The sequence below is a fragment of the Dicentrarchus labrax genome, unplaced genomic scaffold (assembly GCF_905237075.1).
Source record: "Dicentrarchus labrax unplaced genomic scaffold, dlabrax2021, whole genome shotgun sequence".
Lineage (NCBI taxonomy): Eukaryota > Metazoa > Chordata > Actinopteri > Moronidae > Dicentrarchus > Dicentrarchus labrax.
Window position 1 is genome coordinate 7,137,107 of NW_026136715.1, and position 11,546 is coordinate 7,148,652.

Here is an 11,546-nt window from a genome sequence, read left to right on the forward strand (position 1 = left end):
ATAGTGTATTATTATATAATAATGTAACACATTATCTCATTATAATGTATTCATATCTCATTATAGTGTATTATTATATAATAATGAACACATTATCTCATTATAGTGTATTATTATATGATAATGTAACACATTATCTCATTATAGTGTATTATTAACTCATTATAGTGTATTATTATATAATAATGGACACATTATCTCATTATAGTGTATTAATATATAATAATGTAACACATTATCTCATTATAGTGTATTATTATCTCATTATAATGTATTATTATATAATAATGTAACACATTATCTCATTATAGTGTATTATTATATAATAATGTAACACATTATCTCATTATAGTGTATTAATATCTCATTATAATGTATTAATATCTCATTATAGTGTATTATTATATAATAATGTAACACATTATTATATGATAATGTAACACATTATCTCATTATAGTGTATTATTATATAATAATGAACACATTATCTCATTATAGTGTATTATTATATGATAATGTAACACATTATCTCATTATAGTGTATTATTATATAATAATGTAACACATTATCTCATTATAGTGTATTATTATATGATAATGTAACACATTATCTCATTATAATGTATTATTATATAATAATGTAACACATTATCTCATTATAGTGTATTATTATATGATAATGTAACACATTATCTCATTATAATGTATTAATATCTCATTATAGTGTATTATTATATAATAATGAACACATTATCTCATTATAGTGTATTATTATATAATAATGTAACACATGAGGTTAAACTGTGTGTTAAACGGGCTCCTGCCCTGCTCCTCTGTGATTGGCTGATCCTGATCCAATCAACAGCTTCCGTCCGAAACCCTTCCGCACATTCACACACTGAGCTCGAGCGCACACATAGCGGAACACGGTAAGAGACCTCACCCCCCCTCTGTCTGTCTCTCTCTCTCTCACCCTGTCTCACCCCTCTCCCCCTGTCTCCCTTTGACTAAAATTAACTATTTAACAGCTAATTTTCCCGCTTGTGAGTTAATTAGTTGACCGGTCGCGTGCCTAACGGCTCCAGTGTAACGGACAAACAGCGTTTAGCTCTCGAGCTAGGAGTGGCTAGCCTCCGCTAACGGCTAACGGCTAACTAACGTCGGTGTCCGCGGCTCGAGAGCTTTTAATGTCTGACTGAGGCTCAATCAGCAGCTCCGTGAACAGAAACCGGACTAAACGTCTCAGATATTAAACATAAAACCGAACTGTGTGTGTGTGTGTGTGTGTGTGTGTGTGAGAGAGAGTTCAACCTTTTTTAATGCTAACAGGCTAACTAACTTATTAGCTCCTCTCTCTCTCTCTCTCTCTCTCTCTCTCTCTCTCTCTCTCTCTCCGGTGAACAGTTTGTGTTGACTTTAAAAAGAGTTTAATGTTTGTCAGACAAGAAGTGACATTAAACTGTGAGCTCAACTTTTAACCCCCCCCCCACCACTTTTAAACAAACACACACACGGTTTTTGTGCCGCACAGCTCGCCGTATCTCCTCCTGGCTAACACCTAGCAGCTAGCTTTTTTTTCCTCTTCCTCCCCCTCCTCCTCCTCTTCCTCCTCCTCCTCCTTACCAAACGTTGCTGGCTTGTTTTAGTCGTTATAATCTTTTCTTTTATTGTTTGTAATTTAAGTGTGCGTTAAGATCCACGTTGTGTTTGTGTGGGCTCATTAATGTTGGTGATTTAAAACGGTGTTGCATTGAGAGGAGGGAGGAGGAGGAGGGGGGGAGACTAATAGCCACACCCTTCCTTTCGAAACCAACTGAGCTACAAGTTGACACGAAAAAATAAAATAAAAAGTTTGATTCAGTGTGCCAAACAAACCGCCACAGATTTTATTTATAAAGCTGTACTTTTACCAACAAAAAAAAAACCTCCTCCAGAAGTTTTTGTTGGAGGTTAAAATCTATTTTTCAACCTTTTTCTGGCTCTGACACACAAGAGATCAGATATTTTCTCTGTGTTGAATTGAACTGAAGGTTTGAGTCAGTTTTTTTTTATATATATATGCTGTTAGTGTGCTGATTAGCAACAGGTGTTTTGTGGAATAAGTTTTGTTTGTTATGTAACATGGGACAACAACCATGTTAACGACTCCTGACTCCTTTTAAAAGTCGACTCTCACAGCACAGAAGAGTCGTCCCCTCTAAAGCATGACCCCCGAATGTGGGTCGCAAACCCGTTCTGGATTGGTCTCGTAGTGTGTAGTCAAAAAAAATCTAATGTCTGACTTTTATTTTGACAGAAAAGCTTCCACAAATGTCTTAAAAACAGCCTGTTTCACTCAGTTTGTTATTAAAATGCTCTAAATGCAGGGATGAAAATATGTATTTAACGTCAAACGTGTGCAGTGTAGTCATGACATTTCTGTACGACTTTACCAGCCTATTTGTAAACTACATTTGGTTGATTTTAATTCTATAAAAGTGGGTTGCGACTTGATGACCACAGTATAAATGTGGGTGAAAACATCTTTAATGCAGCAGAGGGTTTTTAATAATGCATCTGTTTGTTTTTCCATTGGTCTCAAAATGTTCTTAGATTTCCTTATTTGCTTGCTTTTTTTTTTTAAACAGACAAACAAAACGTTGTTGTAGATTAATCCAGATTTTATCTAGACCGGTTATGTAGTGCTGATCTGAATGTAAACACTTTATTATTTGGTTTAATTCAGGGTCAGTTTCCTGTCTGAACAGTTTGGTGTAATCTAGCTTTCTGGCTCCCGACCGACCCTCAGCACCTGCCCGCTGACACCAGTGTACCTGAGGATCTGCCGCCCCCCCTCCTCCCCAGATGTAGAGGGAGTTGTCATCTGCAGCAGCCGTGTACACAGTAGGTCAACCTTTTGTTGGTTTCTTTTTGTCTCCCTGTACAGATTTTGTTGTGTGTTTATTAGCTGTCAGCATTGGTGAAGGTTGTCGGCTCAATTGCGTAACACTTGAAATGAGTCCAGGCTCGTATCTAATCAGGGGAAGGTTTAGGTTTCTAATCTGATGTCGGGGCTTCAAAGGAAGTTTTGTGACACCTACGTACATTTACATTTTATTCACAGTGGTTTGCCTTGATGTACGTTTTTAGGCTAACGAATGCATCAGGCACACGATGGTGCCCCCCCTCGCCCTGGTAATGATTTCAGTGCAGTGGCCATGCATGCACCCTCTGATCTCCATTTTCTGTTTGTATGGTGTACTTGAGTAGAGGAGGGTCATTACAATGGCCCTTTGTAGAGTGCCTCGTGTGCCTGTCTCACACTGTGGGTTTCTGGTGGTGCTTCATACGTCGTAGTTAGAATTGCAAATGCCGGTCGAGTGTGACAGAGTGTTTTCTGTATTGTTTGTTTCCAACAGTTGACAAATGTCCCACGGACCTAGTATGATTAGTAGATTCGAAGAGGTTTTTAAATGAGATTTTACTGTTCATCACCCCCTCTTTGACATTTGTACATCAAGTGAAGATCAGATTTGCATTTCAGAATAGAATTTAAAACACGGCTCCTTTTTAAAAAAAACACTTTTCACCACATGTACGTGTTTGGTTAAATGTTTAGTTATTTGATTTTCGGCTGAGATGATGTTTTATGAGATATGTTTTCTGTGCTGCTGCTCATTATCTCTGAACTTCTCCTTAAAATAAAAAGTAATTTAATATTTACAGTCAACCTTTTCCTCATTCAGTCAAATCTATCAAGGTGCGTAGCAAGTTAGGCAGATATACTCGAGTTTCTCTGAAATAAATCTAAAACAATGACGCGCTTGAGTCAGTGTGAGGTGGTGATTTTCCCATTGTTCATATTTTCAGCAGTCACAAGACAAAACAACACAAAAATAAACAAAACTGGTGGAAAATGACACTGCCAAAGAACAGCTTGCTGTATTAGTGAAGGCCTTAATGATGCATTAATCATTTATAATAATAATCCTACTTTTTATTCACTGAATGACCCGGGATAGTTACCGATTGTTTTAAGAAACAATGTGTGTCTTCATCCCAAACAATTTTCACGGCTGTCACAATTCTTCTGACTGCCAGTATTTTCTAGGCCACGTACGCTGTCTAAACTGTGTCAGGCTGATGGAGTTGATGATAGGTCATTCTCCGTGGCCTCTCTCCTCCGTATTGTAATGAGATGAAGTTATTTGTGGAACTGAAACTCTACCTACTGACTGCACTGTTTGTCATTTTCAGGATCAGTCCACCACGGTTCCACACTCTTGTGGGTCAGATTTAGAACGTTTTTACTATAACTTACTTAATAATTCCTTTTCTGCTACAACTCTGTGAAGCACTGATCTGAATTTCTGAAGTTAAGGAGTTTATTGCGGTTTCCTTCGGCTCTTCTTGATTTTTGTTTTGTTTTTGTTTTATTAAAGGCAACGCCCCTATTGTCATGACAGCTGAGGTCCCATGGTAGTGGGTGGGAAAGAGACCTAATTTTTTTGGCAGAGAAACGACATTTTGATCTGCTGATGTCAGTAATGATTCCTCGTTGTAGACACTGTACCGACTTCAGCTTGTTCACTAGCTTCATACTTCTGTAACTGTACAGTGCGTGACAAAGTCTTTTGGTACAAATAGAGAATAGACTTCCTGTGAGTCGTTGTTTGTGTCAATGACTAAAAGCGCTGCTAAGGAGATTGTACAGTCACACCTTGATTCAAATGAAACATTATTGTAATAGTGAAACTGTGGATGTCGGGTGAATTAATTCCAATCATGTTTTAAAAACGATCTTTAATTTTGTTTAGTTTAGTTTTGTTTATTATTCTTCTGGAAAGTCCCTTTTGTGTCTGTGGCAACTATCAGACAAACACAAGCAATAACAAATGACGTTACAGTTAAATACAGACATTAAACAGTGTTTGTGCTCCACAACAACATCACCAAGGATCAGGAATACGGATATTTGGATAAAGTTAAAGCTTGTTAAGATTTAGAGAGCTCAGTAGGTTTTTGTGTGTAGCTGAAAATGACACAAAGATCCTCTGTCTTACTTTGTCCTTCTTTTCTCTGTCCTGTCACAGACCCTTGTGCTGTCCAGTGAAGTTGCCCACCATGCGTGAGTACAAGCTAGTGGTGCTGGGATCAGGAGGCGTGGGAAAATCTGCACTGGTGAGTGATTGCTGCTGCCGTGGGTTGGGAATCAGCATCACAGATGCCTCAGTTAACATGTTTATCACAGATTTATAGTAAAATGTGTTATTGGCACCATTATGATGCAGTTTACAGTAACTTAGAGTGCTTTTAAATGAGAAGACCAGTTCGTTTTAAACAGAAATGTATTCTGTAAAATGGTAGGTGCTTTCTTAGCAATACAAGTTGTGGTACAAGGCTTTATTCTGCAGATAAAATGTTCAAGGATGTAATATTTCAAGAGGCCACAATAAATAAAAGGGAGACTAGGAGGGAGGAATAAGCCTGAGTCATGAGCTATGCAGCTTCAAGAATATAAATTATCCTTGTTTAGAAATTGAACTGGCGTCTAGTCAGAGACTAAAGTTGATGATGAATCATAGTATGTAAGTCAACAATAAGTATATTTTTATTTTGGGAAATAGATGTAGTACAAACAGTGAACATTACAAGAGAGTTGATACCTTTTTAGGTAATGAAAAACTAATGTTTCCTTTGTTTTATTTGTCCATTTCAGACAGTCCAATTTGTGCAAGGCATTTTTGTGGAGAAGTATGACCCGACAATAGAAGACTCCTACAGAAAGGTAAGCTCAGAAACACAGTTGACCTCCTGAACTTTGTTAAAGCAGTTCAGTGATTGGTTGTTTTAATGCCTCCACTTTTTCTCCAACAGCAAGTCGAGGTTGACGGGCAGCAATGTATGCTTGAAATCCTGGACACGGCTGGAACAGTAAGTCAAGTCAGACATGGGTATCAGATGGACGGGTCTTACACTGCAGACAGGCCCCGCTGACAGCTTTTCCCCCCTGTTGTTGTTTCTATAGGAACAGTTCACGGCTATGAGGGACCTGTATATGAAGAACGGCCAAGGTTTTGCTTTGGTGTACTCCATTACAGCGCAGTCAACATTTAACGACCTACAGGACCTCCGGGAACAGATCCTGCGAGTAAAGGACACTGAGGATGTGAGTGTTTTATTCTTTTAAAACTTCACACTTGATGTTATAGCTAACTAATGAAGTGAGTGATTTGAACGGTAATTGTAGAGCAGGAAATATGAATCATGGTAGGATCACATTAAAGGTCTGTACCTTTATTTCGGACACAATAGGTCCATATTAACATACTAATACATGCGTTTAATTGTATTATTCATTGTTTGGTTGCTTAAAAAAAACAGAAAAAAATATCTGTTGTATATTCTTATGTGCCTTCTTTTACCAAGAAATATAAAATTTTACTAAAATGGAAGACAAAAGCAACAAATTCAAATGAGAAGCTGGAATCATAAAATTCAATTCAATCGAATGCGTTTTTTATTAGCATTAAATGTCGGAAGCATTTTCCCCAACCAATAAAGAAACTCTAAACACAGATCTCTAATTAATTTCTGATGATCAACTCTTCAATCCAAGTAAGAAAATATGAATATTAGGACATAAATATAGAAGGTAAATGATGATGAACGGGAGAATAAATACAACGGACTAAAGGATCACACAATCAACACACTTAGAGATGTGTGGGTTTTCCTCAGACAACAACAATAAGTTACTATATTATACTGTCTATCAGTATTACGTTATTATTTCCATACAACCCACCAATTCTTTAAGGCTCCTCCTCAGTCTGTGGAGAGTTTCCCTTCTGTGATAACCTTTGGTGTTTCTCTGTATAATCTGCCTGTGTCGCCTCTCAGGCTCATCACTCCCTCATTAAAGTCTGCTCTGTGGGAGAGAGGGCAGATCGAAGGGGGAGCAGGAACTTTGTGACAGGGTGGAAATGTCAGAGCTGTTGTTAGATGCTACCTGCCACTTTCAGTCTTGGTCTCTTCGTCTCTTAATTTAGAGAGAGGATATACAGCATGCTGAGTGCTTGCTTTATTTATTCATAGCAAGTTGCTTGGTCTGTGTCTTGGTTGAGGTCTTGCTTTGCTAAAACATTTTGCTGTTGAACGTGTGCTTTAAAAACTGGGGTGATAAAAACTTGATGTTGTAGACACTTACACATTTATATTTGGATGTGTAAGAATTATAGTGTTGTATGAAGTGAGATATTGTTGTGAAATGCAGAAGCAGTATCTTACTTCGACATTTCTGGTAATCAATCTAGGTTCCTATGATCCTGGTGGGAAACAAATGTGACCTGGAGGACGAGCGTGTGGTTGGCAAGGAGCAGGGTCAGAACCTGGCCCGTCAGTGGAACAACTGTGCCTTTTTAGAGACTTCAGCTAAATCAAAGATCAATGTTAATGAGGTAAGTGCTACGACTAGACCACGTGTGGACCACCAGCATGTATAGCATTGGCAGAGGAGTTCAAGTGCATGGTGACAAATCTTCACCAAATCTTATAAGATCAAGAAAACCTGAAAATATTCACATTGAGACACTAAAAATAAGTGATTTTTGGCTTTTCTTTAGTTGAAAAATGACCATAAATAATCAAAATAGTTGCCTATTAACCCACAAAGCAAGGCTTCATGCGATGATATGTGACACATACATATACATATATAGCCTTGTTTTCTTCCCCCGATGTGGTTAACACTACAAGTGTTATACTGCACGAAAGACATTTTTTGAGCACTTCTAGTCATCAATATGCTGTTTCTATAGAGGTGCAGGACTTGTATATTAAAGTGAAATGTGATAGAAGCAAAAACCAAACAGCCAGAACCTGCTTGATGTTCAGGGGGTTAATTTTCTGTAGATTAATTAACTAATTGTTAAGGGTTTGTGGCTGTCTCTCACATTTCTGCTTTTACTGTGCCAGAAATATGTGTTTTATTTTTATAGTTCCCATAATATTCTCTTCTTCCATCTGAAATGTATCAGTGACTTTTCACTGCAAGATGTTCGTTCTTTGTTCTGTGCCGAAGCAAAAATGTTGAAATCGTGCAACTTTCTCTGTTGTAGATTTTCTATGATCTGGTGCGACAGATCAACAGAAAAACGCCGATGGAAAAGAAGAAGACAAAAAAGAAGTCAAGTTGCACACTGCTCTAAATGCCCTCCCACAGTAGCTCCAGGCCAGGTGAGTGGGTGTTGAAACCAAATTTATTCCAGACGTGTGCGCGACTCCCACTGCTCACTGAGCTCTCTGGATTGTCACTGAACATTTAGAGATTCAGTGCAGTAATTATTAAAGCAAGCATGTCTTGTTGTTGCAGTAAAAGGATAAAGCATCACTGATGTCCTTGAAACAGCGATGTCTCATAAAGCATCTCTGTAGGTTTAAAAGAGTAAATCGTTTGGAAAAGGAAGATGAATGATTGAACGTCCTCTTCAGTCTGTTTTAATGTGTACTGGTGAAAGGAAGGAAAAACTGGAGCCAATGTGTGAAAATCCATTTTAGGGCTTCACCTTTTTTTAAAAATTTGAATCAAAGATGGTTTTAAAATGTTTTATGTAGATAAGTGAAGCTGAAAGCCTTTCATGGATGTTGTGGCTCCACCTGCTGTTGGAACATTTACCAGCCACTGTTTTCATGCCCTTGTGTGTTTGTATGCGTTTTCCCTCTAATGTGAGCAATTGGTTTATAGTCTTTTAATATTAAAATCAACCTTGCTTGGTTGACACATGTAATCCATCACAGAGAATATCACGCTGTGCTGACTGTTCAGATGAAACTACGTTGCCTTGGATCACCGTCATAATGTCAGTGAAGGCAGACATGATGTTCTTTGAATGACCAAGTTTTAAACCTCAATTTGTCAAACAAAACCAATGTTTATAAGGATGGGTTCACTGTTGTTCAAGTCTGTCCTAAAGCAATAGTCAGGGGCCCACATGGACATAGAAGCAAGTAAGTCTTTTAGTACAAAAGTCCCACACAAAGAGGGATTTTTCTACTAAAAAGACTTTGGAGGATGTCCCCTTGCCTTGTCTAAATCAGACAGCTGAAGTCTCATCTTTAGACACATTTTGTAATAAATTTATGGTACAGAGCAAAGATTTTGTCCCCTAATCGCATTCAATGGGGATGTTTCATTGTTCATATGAGCCCCTGAATATTGTTTTAAGACTGAAAAATTAATATACCCTTTTAAGTGTATGATTAAAGGGACATAACATGTAAAAAATACTGATGTGTTTAAGTCCAGTGAAGGTTTATTAACAGATCTGGCTCTGGGACAGAGAACAAAAAGGTTTGAGATGACGAATGTTCAATAGTGGACTGAAGTCATTTCTGAGTGTGTTATGAGCTGAGAGGATGTGATGTGTTCAGTGAGCTCGTCCTGTATCCGCTGATGGTTCATTCAGGCCTCTGTGAAGGGAATTGAACTCTTGGTAATAGCTGTGTTGTTTTTTTAATCGCACTGGGATCAACTCCCAAAACAGATTCTCTAAAACACTGATCTCAAACTACCAGCCTTGGGTCCAGATCCGGCCCAGAAGACAGTTTTCTATGGTCCCCCCACATTGTTACATCTGGTTTCACAAAATGTTGTCTTTCATTTTAGAATAATCATTTAATTTTCTATAAAAGCTGCAGAATTGGAACAAAACAATTGACTTTATTTGACATTTAACATTTAGCAAGCTGCAGCAGAACAACATTGATTCACTGTGGCACAGCCTGAACCAAAATGTCTCTCTTTAAACCTGAAAGAATATTTTTATAACTGGTTATATTATCATGGAGATTTAGTGCAACTACTTGCTGTCTCATCTGCAAGGAGGAAGTTGGCGTTCTCTAAGGATACAATATCAGAGGCATTACTTTACGACGGGTACAAGGGAGGACATAAATCTGGATTATTGATGAAACAACAAACACTGGCGTATTTCAGTGTGTTCAACTGAGGCCCCTGTTTCTCCGCATTCACCTCATGTTCTACACAATGTTTAATATGCACTGACGTTGTTTTTTTGTTTATTTTTTATTTGCAGAAACTTGTAATGATTAACTGTTTCCCAGTGGATCGTGTGCCAGCATTCCCAAGTCCTCTCCAGAGCATTTTGAAAAAAGGCTGACAAGAGATACTTCACCACCCGCAAAATGGCAGGAGACGGCACATACTCTCTCTTCTCTGCTTTTTTTTAATGGCAAAGAAATCCACCTCTTCTTTGTATTGGCAGCCTGATGACAACTCTGTTTTTGTTTTTTTGTTTTTCTCTTCTCCAAGGTGTCTTTTCTTTTGGAAATATCAGTGTAAAAGAAGAAGAGGTCGTGGGTTTAAATCCATATACGGGAACTAAAAAAAAAAAATGTTTTTATTGAAAGTAACATCAATCTTTGGCATATTGTGACAATACGTTTGCAAAAGAAAACATGTGAAATGTTGGCCTTTCTCATACATTTCTGCACTAACAGTGTCAAAGATGCATCATTGTCCATAAGTTACTCGCTCCTACTTACAAGGATGTGTATTGACGAGATAACATCTTTCCTAAGTGACTTTGTTTTATATTGAAAGCTGCAAGCCTTCCATATTTCCCATAATATATTCTTCTTCCATTTTTGCATAATAAAGCTAAGGAAATTAGTATTTTATAGACTGACGGGGGGAAAATGGTGTGTTCTGATTTGTGTCTTGAGGCTGAAAATATATTGTACTAAACCAACTCTAATATTGCTGTCACAGATGATTTTCCAGCTTTTATGAATGATTAAATTTTAGTACATTTTCATTATTTTTGGTCTTGTTTTTTTGTTGAGTGGCTTAAGTGTGGTTTTTTTTTTTATCTAATTGTGAAATATAATTCTTGCTGTTTGTGGGCTAGAGCTGCAGGATATGAACCAAACCACCTTTAATGGTTTTATCAATATGTGTTTTCTCCACAGCAGACAAACGCTGACGTTGGTGATGTATTAGTAAACTTCTTTTGGTTTCTGTGTTTTATCAGGACACACATTAGTGACAGGATCGATACCTTCAAGAGAGTTCAAAGTGTTTCTTATTGGCAGAAGTGACAGCCTAAACCCAAGTCACCAGAGTTTTAGGAAAGGAGTTGGCTCAGCTGACCTGCGGGAAGTTGGAGCCAAGAGAGGAAGGAGCCGAGAAAGAGGAACTCTAACTGCCCGACTCAGAGAGGTGGAGGCAGCAAAAGCAGAATAGAAACTGATCAGATGGTAAAAACAGTTCACACAGAAAGTGAAGTGAAAAGTATAAAACATATATATATATATCTTGTATTCTTTCCTGCCCCAGTAACCAATCTTATGGCTTCCTAACATTTACTGTAACTTTTGACCCTTTCGAGAAGTCCTGACATCTTGTTTGTGAATCGTGTGACTGATTTATCTCACTTCACAAATTATTTAGAACCAGTTCCAGCTACAACAGCTACAATGCTGCTTACACTTCTCACTAAAGCTGTAATACAGTGGTTCCCAAACTGGGGGTCGCCAAAGCTTCA

At 37.8% G+C, this 11,546-nt stretch overlaps 1 protein-coding gene and 1 long non-coding RNA gene across 3 annotated transcripts in view; one reads left to right on the top strand and one right to left on the bottom strand.

The window, feature by feature from the left end:
- LOC127377357 (uncharacterized) overlaps positions 1-11,546 on the bottom strand; it is a 180,823-nt gene that overhangs the window by 162,367 nt on the left and 6,910 nt on the right. The gene's annotated exons all lie outside the window — the stretch shown is intronic.
- Positions 842-10,820, top strand: rap1aa (RAP1A, member of RAS oncogene family a). Of its 2 annotated transcripts, none has more exons than XM_051425147.1 (9): positions 842-929; positions 2,726-2,883; positions 5,073-5,160; positions 5,699-5,767; positions 5,857-5,913; positions 6,008-6,148; positions 7,296-7,439; positions 8,100-8,217; positions 10,077-10,820. In XM_051425147.1, exons 3-8 carry the CDS (start codon positions 5,104-5,106, stop codon positions 8,187-8,189), a joined length of 558 nt encoding a protein of 185 aa, XP_051281107.1. In that variant the 5' UTR covers positions 842-929; positions 2,726-2,883; positions 5,073-5,103; the 3' UTR covers positions 8,190-8,217; positions 10,077-10,820. The 2 variants fall into 2 exon arrangements, with proteins under 2 accessions (XP_051281107.1, XP_051281108.1); XM_051425148.1 differs by having other exon boundaries at positions 911-929; positions 2,748-2,883.

Coding starts and splice junctions, on each gene's coding strand:
- rap1aa (XM_051425147.1), top strand. CDS start 5,104: ATGCGTGAGTACAAGCTAGTGGTGCTGGGATCAGGAGGCGTGGGAAAA. Junction 5,161..5,698: donor GCGTGGGAAAATCTGCACTG/GTGAGTGATTGC, acceptor TGTCCATTTCAG/ACAGTCCAATTTGTGCAAGG. Junction 5,768..5,856: donor TAGAAGACTCCTACAGAAAG/GTAAGCTCAGAA, acceptor TTTCTCCAACAG/CAAGTCGAGGTTGACGGGCA.